This window comes from Musca domestica, unplaced genomic scaffold, assembly GCF_030504385.1.
Source record: "Musca domestica strain aabys unplaced genomic scaffold, Musca_domestica.polishedcontigs.V.1.1 12, whole genome shotgun sequence".
In the NCBI taxonomy this organism is placed as follows: Eukaryota; Metazoa; Arthropoda; class Insecta; order Diptera; family Muscidae; genus Musca; species Musca domestica.
The window spans coordinates 1,305,190-1,317,498 of NW_026712155.1; the positions used below are offsets into that span (position 1 = coordinate 1,305,190).

The following is a 12,309-nucleotide window of genomic DNA, read 5'->3' on the forward strand; positions in this document are numbered from 1 at the left end:
AATGTATTATGTTAGTCTATTCTAAAATCGTTCGATTTGTAGGTAATTTTCTTCTTGTTAAGCGTTTATTCAACTTAAAATTAAAATATCCAATATTTCATCGACATCAACCATGTAGCCGTAGTAGTCTTAATATACAAGAGTTGCTTCTTTACAAATTTTGAATTTTTTTTTATTATCGTTTCATTTCTCTCGAACTATTTAATTTAATTAACAGCACACAGAATTTACGCATTTATACGACTAATCAACCACAAATGTTCGCTGCAGAAGAAAATTATTTCTTCTTGGGGAATAATGCCTCCTTGGCTTCGTCGTACAAATCGAACACCATGAACTTAACATCTTCTAAGGTTGTGGGGAATTTGCTAATGGGTTCTACAGGCACTTCTTCGCCTGGTTTAACACCCTTCACAAAATTGTAGGCAATAGCGTAGCCTTTGCGTGCTTCGAAGAGTGCCTCCTTGGCAAACTGTTCTGCCTGACGGGGATAACACATAGAAGCTATTGCACCAGCGCCGACGGTAGTGTAGACTACCTTCTTGATGAAACCACCTCTAGCAGCAAAAATGAAACCAGACAAGCCGCCCATGGCTATGGCACCAGTGCGTGGCATCACATTATGTGGCTGATTCAAGTAATCGATAGTAGACTGTGTGTGCTCCTTTGCTGTGTTAATGTAGTCGTTTACAGTGTCTGTTTGCTTTTCCAAAGCTTTGTATCCGGCTTGAATTTCGGTACGTATAGCACGAACACCACCTTCTATGGCATTACGAAGTTCTGATTCCTTTGGAGGATGGGGTCTTCTCTTGGGCCTACAAGTTGTACATTTGGTTTGTGAGATTTCAAAGCAATTTGAAAAATGCAAAATCGACTTACTCATCAAAGGAATGCAGTGGGGCATACAAGGGCAGCTCACTGGGCTTACAGTTGTAATGGGGTTTTTCATCCTGTTGTTTGGCAGGCTCATTAGCTTGCTGAACAGCCACTGCAGCGAAAATGGTTGGTACTACTGTCAATTTGCGGAACATTTTATTTTGTAGGATGAATTGTAAACGGACAATGATAAGTAACCAACCCGATACCAGCCGAAAACTATAAAATATTTTGCCGAAAGTAACCAACAAATGTTCAAATGAAGAAAGCGCAAAAATTAATCATATTATTATGAAAAATGTAAAACTTATCAATTTTCATCTTTACTCACAGTTGTGTAATGAAAAAAAAAATGCAGCTTTCTGTCAAAATACTCTCAGTTGTCAAAACCCATTGTCAAATAATCGAATGAAAATGTAAACAAAATTTTGACAGCTTGAGGTTCTTCTAATCACAGTAGAGGATTTGGCGTTTTTACACCGGCATGCGCAAAAGGTGTAACTAGCAATTGTGAATGAAATCATTTCTGCCATTATGGCGCGTTTACATGCCAAAACTCTACCCAGGCTACCAGTGATGTTTGACCAATCACAATATATTCGAGGCATCATGGTAGAAGAATACAGGTAGTCGCTGGGACAATTAACTGTCAAATGAATTTAGAAATTGAAAAAAAATATTCAAATTTGTCATAATTCTTAAAAAATGCATTTCATAACAATCTTCGATTGGTGTCCTCTAAGAAAACCTATAAACATATACCTATTTAAAAAAAAAACATAAAATGTTGACATATCAATGTTCCCAAGCGTTGAACCGTCTAGATGTATTCTTCTACCATGTAATATATGTTTCCTATAATTACATTTATTGTAATTTGTTAATATGAGCGTTAATATTTCGTACATAAACGTATTACTACATTTCAAAATAATAAAATTTAAAATAGTAAAGATACAACTATCCTTTCAATACAATTACCTTTGCGAAATAATGAGTACCACCAAATTTTCAGAATAATTAAGAAAACAATTCCTCCATCATATTACCCAGCTCTAGAACTGCAAGAATGTAAAAGTTTTCAATACGATAATCGACTTTCCCTTTATGATATCGAAGAAAATTGCAAAACTAGAAGATACTTGTAGGAACTGGAACAGAATAATACTATTTTGTTTGTAGTAGTACGACCATGGCAGAAGAATACAGGTAGATGCATCAACGCTTGGGAGCATTGATATGTCACAAAATATATATGTATATATTTTTTATATGTTTTCTTATACGACGTTATTCAAAGGTAATTTAATCTGGGTTTTTTCAACAATTTTTACAAATTTAAATAATTTTTCATTCAAAATTTTCAATTCCAAAATTAGTTTGACATTTCATTGTCCCAGCAGCTGTGTCAATGCGTCTACCTATATTCTTCTACCATGAGTAAGACAATCCATGCTCAAATTTAGTTGACTGAATAACTTTAGCTATCAGAGGAAAAGTTTATTTTACTGAAAATTTAAGCAACTAAATTGGTATGTTAACATTTCAATGCCCATCCATTTGTATGTAAACTTGCTTTGAATGTTACTGCTCAAATAAACGACGAACCTATTTTGTTTAGGTGTCATACGGTTAATTCACAATGAATGAGAACTATAGGTGATCAGCTGACTATGCTCAAATGTCAAATATCCAGCTGATTGCGTTTCGCTCATGTCTCATTCGTAAACAACAGAGGTACTCGGGCATTTAGCCTTTTCGTTATATTTCATCGTTCATTCCTTTTTGCTTTCTTATTTGTTTCGTTGGGGACGTCTTTCATTTTGTTTTATATCTCTGAGGGTTGCATTTTATATCTCTGAAAATTGTATTTAAGCAATTAAATTGGTATTATAGAAACATGCCAATATTTCAAAATTCACCGGCCACTTTATTACCGGACCATACCACTCACAGCCAGAATGAACAAACGAAAATGTTAATTTAAAGTTACAAACGTAAGTATACGCAGAAGAAATCGATACCAGCCCACCTTAAATCCAACGCTCTCGACTCGAAGAGTACCAAAATACTCCCACTAAAAAAGTGATTGCAAAACCTTAATCGCACACAAGAAGAAGACGCTAGTGTGAGTTACGCGTTGAAAAAAATACTTTTAAAGAAATGTAACCAATATTATTTTTGTGTTTCAGATACAACTTTAGATGGTGTACGCTTTGTCCCAATAATTCTCCCAGTACCAGTAACAATGTTCGCTGTGTAAGGTGGAAGTATTATTATCTATTTCATTCATTAAATTTACTTCGTAACCCCCCAATTATAAAAGTGGAAAATATAGGCTGCTTTAAGAATATCTAACCAAACGACATGGCCGCTGCTACAACACCGATATCATCTAAGTTTAGGTAAGCCAACTAGTTAGTTGTTGGTGTTGCAATCCGATAACTGACTTTTTTATGGCCAGGCATTGATTAATTATTCTACGCACAACACCCATGGGTTATGAAGTACTTATTCTTAGCGACTTAGTAATGGTCATATGAGCAAGTGTCTTTTAAAATATCACATTGCTTGGCTGCTTTCTTTTAGTGGTGGCAAGATTTCCGGCTGATATTACTAACCACAAATATTTATTTTTAATTCACAGCGATGTCGATGAATATGGCTTCAAACGCCCAGAGAATTTCGACTACAAGGCGTACGAACAATTCATGTCAAATTATCTGAAAACACTGGCTAAGCGTCGCAAAAGATGGGAGGAAATTTTAGAGGAAAATGTTGATCTCAGTAACATTAATTCCAAGCTGAAGCGCTACATAAGGAAAGGAATACCAGGTAATTTCTGATTTAAATCCTGTACGCGAGCATGCATTCACTAGCTTTCCTTTTTTAACGTAGGCCCATTCCGTCCTGATGTATGGATGCGCATTTCTGGTGCTTATAAATTACAAGCCAAGTCTCCTGATCTCTACCGCAGTTTATTGAATGCTCCACACGAAAAAGAAATCAGTGATTCCATATCAATAGATCTACCTCGTACTTTCCCCGACAATATATTCTTCGAAACTAAAAAGGATAGTCTTTATAATATCCTTATTGCCTATGCTCACCATAATCGTGATGTAGGATACTGCCAAGGATTGAACTATATAGCCGGCCTGTTGCTTATCGTCACCGAGGATGAGGAGAAGTCATTTTGGTTGCTCAAACACATGGTAGAAAACATTGTGCCACAATATCACACCAAGAATATGGCTAATCTTTTACGGGACATGGCGGTTTTCAAGGAGATGGTGATACGCAGGGTTCCTGCTGTCAACAAGCACATTGAAAACCTAGGTAAGTTCTACTGCTAGGTAAGCAAATGACATTCTGAAAGTGTATATTTAACATTTAACTTTTTTTAAGGATTGCCATATGCCGTAATAGCAAGCAAGTGGTTCATATGCGTATTCGCAGAGGTTCTTCCAGCTGAGACAGTTTTAAGGATTTGGGACTGTGTCTTTTCTGAGGGATACAAGGTAAGGGTGATCCAGGCATATTCATTTAGAGAACACACAAATAAACGACCTTCTTTTACAGATCGTTTTCCGTGTGGCTCTCACCATGTTCAAAACGCACAAATCGGCTATACTAGCAGCCGATGATATAGGCGCATTGGCCAATTTCTTCCGCGAGGTATTAATCCACGACGAAATCGTTACTGACTGCCATACATTTATGCAAAAGGTGTTTGAACTGCGCTTGAAGCGTAGCGAATTGGAAAGTTTACGAAAAGTTTGCGTTGGACGCAACAATACCTAAAAGACTTCCGACTTAATTTACATTATCGCATCGTAACCATGACTAATATTATAATTCTAATAATTTGCTGAACTGCTGCCCAATAATTGAGAGGTTCAAATGACAAAAGACAACATCACACGCGACACCGCAAATAGTGTCACATATTGTAAGCCAAATATGTTTTTCTTCTTTTCCCCCCACTATGATGCCAATTAAATACGCCATTAGTAGTATTTTTCAATTCGTAGTTAAACAATAATGTACCATAATGTGTAATGAGATGGTTACACACATATACCAGAAAAGTATTCATTATTCCCAAAAATTTACACAGCAAAAGGCGATTTAGTTCGATGCCAAGAATAGCCGTACATAATATGTGTATGGCAATTAAGTCGCTGGATGGTCGCTTCACAGTGTAGAACGAAAAGGAGAACAACTAATTATTTCATTAGGAAAGTTGTAGCTTAGATTATTTCATGTTCCGAAAAAAGACAAACAAAATAAACCTATGATGAACCGACAAATTACTAAATGCTCGGATACTGTAAAAATGACTCAAAGTACAATTCTAGTTATTATATATTAATGCTATTTATGTTCGTTATGATTTTTAGCTTTTTACAAATATTAGAAGCGTAGATGTGTTTCTATTGCTGCTTTGTTGGTATGTTTAATTTTGTTAATTTTGTTTTTACAGTTTATTTTCTAACAATGTTTTACTGCATAAAAGAAATGTCAGACCAAAATTCAAATAATTTAAGTTTTATTGCTTCATTGTAATCAATGCCGTAATGCGTAACAGAGATAATAATTATATAAATACATAACTAATAAAAACAAAAAATAACAAAAATACGAAATTGAATTCACTACGTCCACTTATTTTGTGTTGGGTATGACCTAAAAATGGAAGACTAGAGTAGAGTTGAAAAAAAAAACATTGAATCACTGGAAACGTTGCATTTATGGAGGTCCACAGTGTGTTCCACACATAGGTTCAGATGAGAGAGCCAATGATGTCAATAGAGTTCTTCGCCCTGGATGCACTCCCAAATTTTCCCAATTTATCCACGACAAACGGGCAGTTAAATCTGCAATTAGGTTGTACAAATGTTACATTGAAATGTTTACTATTCGAAAAGTGGATCCATACCACTGGTATTCCAATTGGCCTTGTCGGCCTTAATTTCTCCTCGCAAACATTTCTCCACATATGTCAATGGGTCGTAGTCTGATTGCAAAACTTCACGCAGCAACGAAATATATGCAATAGCCAAGCGCAGAGTATCTATTTTGCTTAAACGCTTCTCGTACGGAAATGTGGGTACGTGGACCCTTAACTCATCAAAGGCTGAATTGATACTACTGCAAGGAGGTAAATGACATGGAAATAAGGAACGAAACGAAAAATGTTAGAATCATGTTATACCATAGAGAGGTCTTTTTTACGAAACATAAGACGTAAAACAAAAGGACAAATCTATTTGAACAAATATATATAAAGACCATATATTGTTGTACCCAGTTGGTGCCGACCTCTGGATTCGCTTCCTCTCCCGCACATTCGCCTGCTGCCTTTGAATTTTATAAGACGTCGTGTTATACGAATTGCTGCCACTGTTGTTGGGGCTGCTGCCACACATTAGCGCTGCGGTACTGTTTGAATTCAGTCCGATGTTGTTGCTGGATGAATCCAGTATATTTTCTGCAAATCAAAACAAATTTCATTGTAAATATGAAAGTAAGTGTGTTAAGAGATTGTGCCACTTGCCATTACTTTGTTGTTGTTGTTGCATATACTGCTGTTGAATTTGTCGAAAATTATTCGAATTCATTCGCAAGTTTCCATTTCCCGTGCCAACTGGGCCGCCAGCATAGACGCACGAAGGCAAGTCATTGATCATGTCATCATCAAAATTGTGAAAAGAGATGTGGCTAAAATAAGGATTCAATAAAATTATTTAGGAATCGTTTCAGGCCTATCCGTTCGTCTGCTGTATTCACGTTACCCAGCAAAAAATCCCAATTTAAAAAAGTTGGGTTTAATAAGTATATGGAAGTAACTTCCTACCAAAGTGAAATTAAGAGTCAATAAATGAGTTCAAAGAAGCAGTCGTTATATTTACAGAATCGTTTTCCTGATGGTATCGACCTTCTGATTGATAGTCGAACACACCATGCACTCAGCCACTGTTACAAACATTTATTATTCTTTCAAGCATGTATGTGAGTCGAGTGAGATCTTCATATGTCCTTATAATTTTGTTTGATTCGAAGATGAACAGCATCACCGAAGATGGACAGCATCAGTCCACGTTTAGGTATAACCCCAATAGAAAGCTACCCTCGATTTGGGGTTAGTTGGTGAGTAATTTCGAGATTTTCCCACATACATGCCTGAATTTGGATATTTCGGGTTCATAGTGAGGGATGAACCTTTATAGGGAAAAAATAGAGTGGAGTTTTTTATTTGGTGTCTTGATGGGTTTGACCACAAAGTAAACGATTAATGTTCACATTGAATACTAAAACCCTAGGAAATATTTCTCAGTTTTATTCACTTTTGTTTTATATTTAAATACATATTTTGAATTCATCGACGCTAGAAACGATCACTGCAAAGACTGTCTTTATAGGCCCAAATTTAAATATAGATTCACGGCACGGTACAACATTCCTAATTTTGAAGGTTTTACTTGGAATTTTTATATTCTGCACCATGGAAATGAGGGTATATTACATTTTTAACACCTCCAAATATTTGTCGGGAAACGGGGAATAAAACATAAACATCCGTGATCAGCGTAAAATTCGATGTCGACCTTAGCAATGTCCGTCTGTCAGTTGAAATCAAGATGCAGGGCATGACTTAGAGTTTTGAAATTTGACATAATAGTTTGCATGTTTGCCATGGAAAATGAGGAATATCGCTCCACATTTTTGTACAGCCCCCATACAACGGAATCTCCGGATACTCGGGTTTTTGATGATTTTAGTATTTATTTTCCACAAAATTGTTTAAAATTAACTATTTAGAGTTTGTAATGTGTTCTACCTCCGATGGCATAACATAGTCTATATTGGTACACGGTTTCCTGTAGCTCCCATATAAGGGTACCGCCCGAAATTCGGTGTTTTGATGATTTTATCCACACTTTCCAAGCCACATTTGGTATTCGTTAGGTATGACGCCCATGGAACGCTACCGCCCACTATATAGTATTTAGTAGACCTTGGATTCTCCAACTAATTTCACCGATAATTTCAATTTAAAATGGAATTCGTTCGAATGGTAAATCCAGATACTTTTCTTTGTAAATATTTTCTTTATTTCATGGTGTTTGGGTCGCCCAACGTAACATTTTTTCACTTGTTCCTTTTTAGTGGGTTACAGCATACTTCTATATATCTGCAATACATAGTTAAGGGCATTGTGAAGGCTTTGACCACTTTTTTCCATCGATTTCTCTATTTTCAATTAATCGCATTTTCAACTTTGCGGAAAGTATGAAATGCTCGGTCCATCCAAATATACGACTTTTTCACTTACTCAATATTGTTTTGGTGGTAAATTATGATATTTTCTCAAAATGAGTCACCGATTCAGTTTGAAATCTTTTAAATATCGTCAAAAAACGTCATATTGGTTTCAGGTTTCTCTGCATCCTCAAGGTCCGAAATTTTCGACGAATTTGAGGCTTGAAAACAGCGGTGAAAGGTTCAAACATTTGGTAATCCCGAAATTCCTGCTATTTTTGTTTAAATTCTGATGTTTAATTTTTGACGAAAATTTTGGACTAATGATTAAAATTGGACAGACATTTGAATAATAACAATTTTTTTGTTTTGAAGAAACAAAAAATGTACATCCAAGGATTCTTTAATGTTTCGTATTTTAATTTTTATAAAACAAATTATTTTATTCCAATATTAAAAAACAAACATCTTCACTTTCATTTAGATTTTTTTTCGATTTAGTTTTTTCTTTAATCGGTCACTTTTTTCGTTTAACCAATTGTTGTAAACTTTATTAATTTTATTGAAATACCAACCTAATTGGTGGCGATGAGGATGAGTCCGGTAATTGATTTCGAGACATATTTTTTTTTTAATTTATTTATTTCAAATCTCCAATTATACTATCAACCGCACTCTAATAAGATTTGCAACGAAATAACAGCATCTCCTGGGAATACATCAGCCTTTTATAGCAGGATAATGTTCCAACAAGAATAGCAGAACATCAATCGCAGACATGGGATTTGCAACCCCTAAATGCTGTGAAGGCAGTGATTTCCTTTGCTGTCCCACCTTCTGTCATTGCATTCGTCGATGGCGACCAAAGGGGCGGAGTCTCTAAAGTATATGATTTAATACACAGTAATTATTCGACGAGTATGACAATTAATCTGAAGGGTTTATTTAATTTTTCGTGAGAAGATTTAAAGGAAAAGTGTACATTTTACGTAATTTATATGGAAACAGAAAAGGTGAAAAGATTTTCACATTTCATACCATAATACTAAACATTCCAAGGCCAATGAATAGTATTAATAACGTAATTATGTTCCTAATTAATAACCAAAACTACAAAAAATTAAAAAAATATAAATAATAAATAAAGGGCGTTGGAATGGACGTTATCTTAATTTGCAAGATCATAGATATGTAAAATTTTTGTTTAAAAGATTAGAAAATTCGGGATCTCTAGTGAAATCAATTGGAGAATGCAGTTGAAGTCTTCAAAATACCATACCATGTATCCATTGTGGGTTTAAATCCAAATTTGAAACTCTTCCGTGAAAAAAATGTGTTATTTATTATTATTATTATTTATTAAAAGATTGGTAAATTACAATTATATGTTATACAATTGGCATGTGTTACAGAATAAATGTGACAAATTACTATCTATATTTGGCGTAGCAAGAATGCTGTGTACCAATATAATTAAAATGTGTACATTTGTAAATTTAGAATTATTAAAAATTAAATTCGCGTATTAATAAATGTCTGTACCTAATGCAGTTTTCAAGATATAAGTATAGCGATGATAAATTTGTGTCATTTAATATACTTATTACTTTATCTACACTCATTAAAATTTTATTAAAATATTTCTTTCTGTAAACTTTAAATACTGGGCAGAAACCAATAAAGTGGAAGGTATTTTCAGACTGGTTTGTATTACATAGAGAACAGATTCCATCGGTATTGGCTTTAAATGCCTTTGAGTTTAAGTCAAGCGAACCGCCTCTAGCTTTTATGATTAGGCTGGTTGCACGTGATGGGTTAAATTTGGGATCTCAATATAATCTAGCAGAGGGTACAAATCATGGAACTGAGAATTTCGAGCTGCTACTTCAAAATCAATTCTTTCTTTGGAGTGTAGATACATAATAACACCTTTCCAATTGAAGCATAGTGGAATGCTATTGTTGGGATGTATGTAATTTATGACTTGGCATAGGGTTGTCCATTCGTTAGCCCATGAAATTTTCAGTTCTAAGATGTATTCAGCCAAGATTCGAGGAAGTCGATTTGAATGCAATTGCAGGACTTTTTTAATATAACAGAAATGTGTTTTGAGTGTAGAAGGGAATATGGAATTTAGAGCAGTTTCCAGACACAACATGTAGTTCAGTGTGTTTTTAGGCAGATATAACATTTTCTTTATGAAAAAGCTAAACAATTTTTCCACATCATCATGCTTCTGGTATCCCCAAACCTGAGAGGCATAACACAATATTGATTTAGAGCTAGGTATTCCCTGCCTTACCCCCTGGTAAACATTACCATCGTTCTCCACTAATAAACAAACGTTATTTTTATAAAAACAACAATAAAGGGATAAAGCCTGACCATTTTGCAACAACAAAATACTACGGTATCCCGAACAAACAAGCCACACTGTTCAAGATTCAAATATTTTTAACTTGTTAGATTTGGAAATTTTTGGACTTTTGATATATTTTGACCACGTCGAATTTATAGCAATTTTTGATGAAAAAAATGTGTTTAAAATTATCAAAATATCGGATACTGGGAGGTATCAATTCCAATAGATATATTTTAAATACAACAGAAAGTAGAATCCATTATGATCTCTAAATACCGAATGTTAAACAATTCCGTCATTATCCCCAATACTGGGGGAGATTTTCAAAGCTTGTCTGTGTCTATCCTACATTCCTGAAGCATGGAGTGAAGTCACAGTTACTTATATCACCAAAGCGGGGAAGGACTATAGACCAATAAGTCTCTCATCCTTTCTATTGAAAACTTTGGAAAGGCTGATAGACATAGAGATCAGATCTCTAGTACCCAAGACCGTCATTAGCAATGCTCAACATGCCTATATGAAAGGTAAGTCTGTTGAAACAGCGCAACACGATGTCGTAGGGTATATAGAGAAGAACATGAATGGTTCCTTATTCACCTTGGCTGCCTTCCTCGATATTGAGGGAGCCTTTAACAACGTCACGCTAGAATCCATTCATGATTCCTTATCAAAACTCAAAGTACCCCAACTCCTCATAAACTGGATTGAATCATCAACTCGAGCATTGGGGAAATATCCGTCAGGAAATCGGCCACGAGGGGCACTCCGCAAGGGGGTGTCCTATAACCATTACTCTGGCTTTTGGTCATCAATAATATAATTATGGATCTAGAGGTAACAGGAACGAAAGTAGTCGCATACGCTGATGACGTCGTCCTATTAATCGCCGGGAAATTCCTGCAAACAATCTCGGATCTAATGCAAGGAGCTCTAGTCACCTAGCGTGAACCCATCAAAGACAGAGCTCGTCCTTTTCACTAAAAGACGTAAATACCCTACATTTACACCACCGAAACTAGATGGAGTCAGTTTAAACCTTTCGCTAGAAGCCAAATACCTTGGCACTATCCTTGACCACCGACTAAGTTGGAAGAGGAACACCGAGGAACGAGCTAAGAGAGGCTTAATTGCACCTTTTTCCTGCAAGAATTCTATAGACAAGAGCTGGGGCGTCAAACCGCACATCATCAAATGGATGTATGAGTCAATCGTTCGCCCCATTCTAACCTATGGATCTCTAGTATGGTGGCATTCTTTAAAGAAGTTAACTTATCTACGACATATTAACAAAGTTCAACGGGCCGCATCCTTACTAATAACGGGTGCCTTCAGGAGCACGCCTCAAGCAGCACTGGATACTCTACTGGGCCTAGGCCCACTGAATTTATATGTGGAGGAACAGGCATCCAGGAGTGCTCTTCGACTCAGAGAACTAGGTGAATGGCGCAGTCAACCCTTTGGACATTCTGCGATTCTAAGGCTTGTAAGGAATGTGGGAGAGACAGACTTTGCAAGTGACTATATTTCACCACGACTAAGCTCCTACCCACCTGCCATACACATACCTGACAGAGACACCTGGGCTCAAAACAACCCACCTTTCCGCGGCATAGCTGTCTATACCGACGGTTCAAAGATGGAGTGTGGAACGGGAGCTGGTGTCTTCTGTGATACTCTTAACGTTCGTGAATCCTACAAGCTTGGAAACAACTGTAGCGTTTTTCAGGCGGAAATCATTGCAGTCAAAAAGGCCATTGACCTGCTGGTCACGAGGAACATTGAAGTCAGTAGTCCGGTGACTA

At 36.0% G+C, this 12,309-nt stretch overlaps 3 protein-coding genes across 8 annotated transcripts; 1 reads left to right on the plus strand and 2 right to left on the minus strand.

Moving 5' to 3' along the window:
* Positions 1 to 147: 147 nt before the first annotated feature.
* On the minus strand, positions 148 to 1,362 carry LOC101898838 (MICOS complex subunit MIC27). The gene is made up of 3 exons (XM_005186448.3): positions 1,208 to 1,362; positions 880 to 1,095; positions 148 to 815 (listed from the first exon to the last, which is right to left on the minus strand). Exons 2-3 carry the CDS (start codon positions 1,029 to 1,031, stop codon positions 278 to 280), a joined length of 690 nt encoding a protein of 229 aa, XP_005186505.2. The 5' UTR covers positions 1,032 to 1,095; positions 1,208 to 1,362; the 3' UTR covers positions 148 to 277.
* A 1,298-nt stretch (positions 1,363 to 2,660) lies between these two features.
* On the plus strand, positions 2,661 to 4,722 carry LOC101898673 (growth hormone-regulated TBC protein 1-A). 2 transcript variants are annotated; one of them, XM_005186447.4, is made up of 6 exons: positions 2,661 to 3,004; positions 3,069 to 3,281; positions 3,524 to 3,711; positions 3,775 to 4,215; positions 4,285 to 4,397; positions 4,459 to 4,722. In XM_005186447.4, exons 2-6 carry the CDS (start codon positions 3,244 to 3,246, stop codon positions 4,678 to 4,680), a joined length of 1,002 nt encoding a protein of 333 aa, XP_005186504.1. In that variant the 5' UTR covers positions 2,661 to 3,004; positions 3,069 to 3,243; the 3' UTR covers positions 4,681 to 4,722. The 2 variants fall into 2 exon arrangements, with proteins under 2 accessions (XP_005186504.1, XP_019893378.1); XM_020037819.2 differs by having other exon boundaries at positions 2,661 to 2,873.
* A 689-nt stretch (positions 4,723 to 5,411) lies between these two features.
* On the minus strand, positions 5,412 to 8,838 carry LOC101896255 (pancreas transcription factor 1 subunit alpha). 5 transcript variants are annotated; one of them, XM_020039226.2, is made up of 5 exons: positions 8,718 to 8,838; positions 6,443 to 6,600; positions 6,172 to 6,370; positions 5,819 to 6,030; positions 5,412 to 5,756 (listed from the first exon to the last, which is right to left on the minus strand). In XM_020039226.2, exons 1-5 carry the CDS (start codon positions 8,762 to 8,764, stop codon positions 5,629 to 5,631), a joined length of 744 nt encoding a protein of 247 aa, XP_019894785.2. In that variant the 5' UTR covers positions 8,765 to 8,838; the 3' UTR covers positions 5,412 to 5,628. The 5 variants fall into 5 exon arrangements, with proteins under 5 accessions (XP_019894785.2, XP_005190465.2, XP_019893382.2 ...); XM_005190408.4 differs by having other exon boundaries at positions 6,202 to 6,370; positions 6,437 to 6,600; XM_020037823.2 differs by having other exon boundaries at positions 6,187 to 6,370; positions 6,437 to 6,600.
* Between the last annotated feature and the right edge of the window lie 3,471 nt (positions 8,839 to 12,309).

Coding starts and splice junctions, on each gene's coding strand:
- LOC101898838 (XM_005186448.3), bottom strand. CDS start 1,031: ATGTTCCGCAAATTGACAGTAGTACCAACCATTTTCGCTGCAGTGGCT. Junction 816..879: donor CCACTGCATTCCTTTGATGA/GTAAGTCGATTT, acceptor TACAACTTGTAG/GCCCAAGAGAAGACCCCATC.
- LOC101898673 (XM_005186447.4), top strand. CDS start 3,244: ATGGCCGCTGCTACAACACCGATATCATCTAAGTTTAG. Junction 3,712..3,774: donor CATAAGGAAAGGAATACCAG/GTAATTTCTGAT, acceptor TTTTTAACGTAG/GCCCATTCCGTCCTGATGTA. Junction 4,398..4,458: donor TCTTTTCTGAGGGATACAAG/GTAAGGGTGATC, acceptor CTTCTTTTACAG/ATCGTTTTCCGTGTGGCTCT.
- LOC101896255 (XM_020037820.2), bottom strand. CDS start 8,764: ATGTCTCGAAATCAATTACCGGACTCATCCTCATCGCCACCAATTAG. Junction 6,601..8,717: donor TCCTCATCGCCACCAATTAG/GTTGGTATTTCA, acceptor TCCTTATTTTAG/CCACATCTCTTTTCACAATT. Junction 6,031..6,171: donor ACTGGGTACAACAATATATG/GTCTTTATATAT, acceptor ACCTCCTTGCAG/TAGTATCAATTCAGCCTTTG.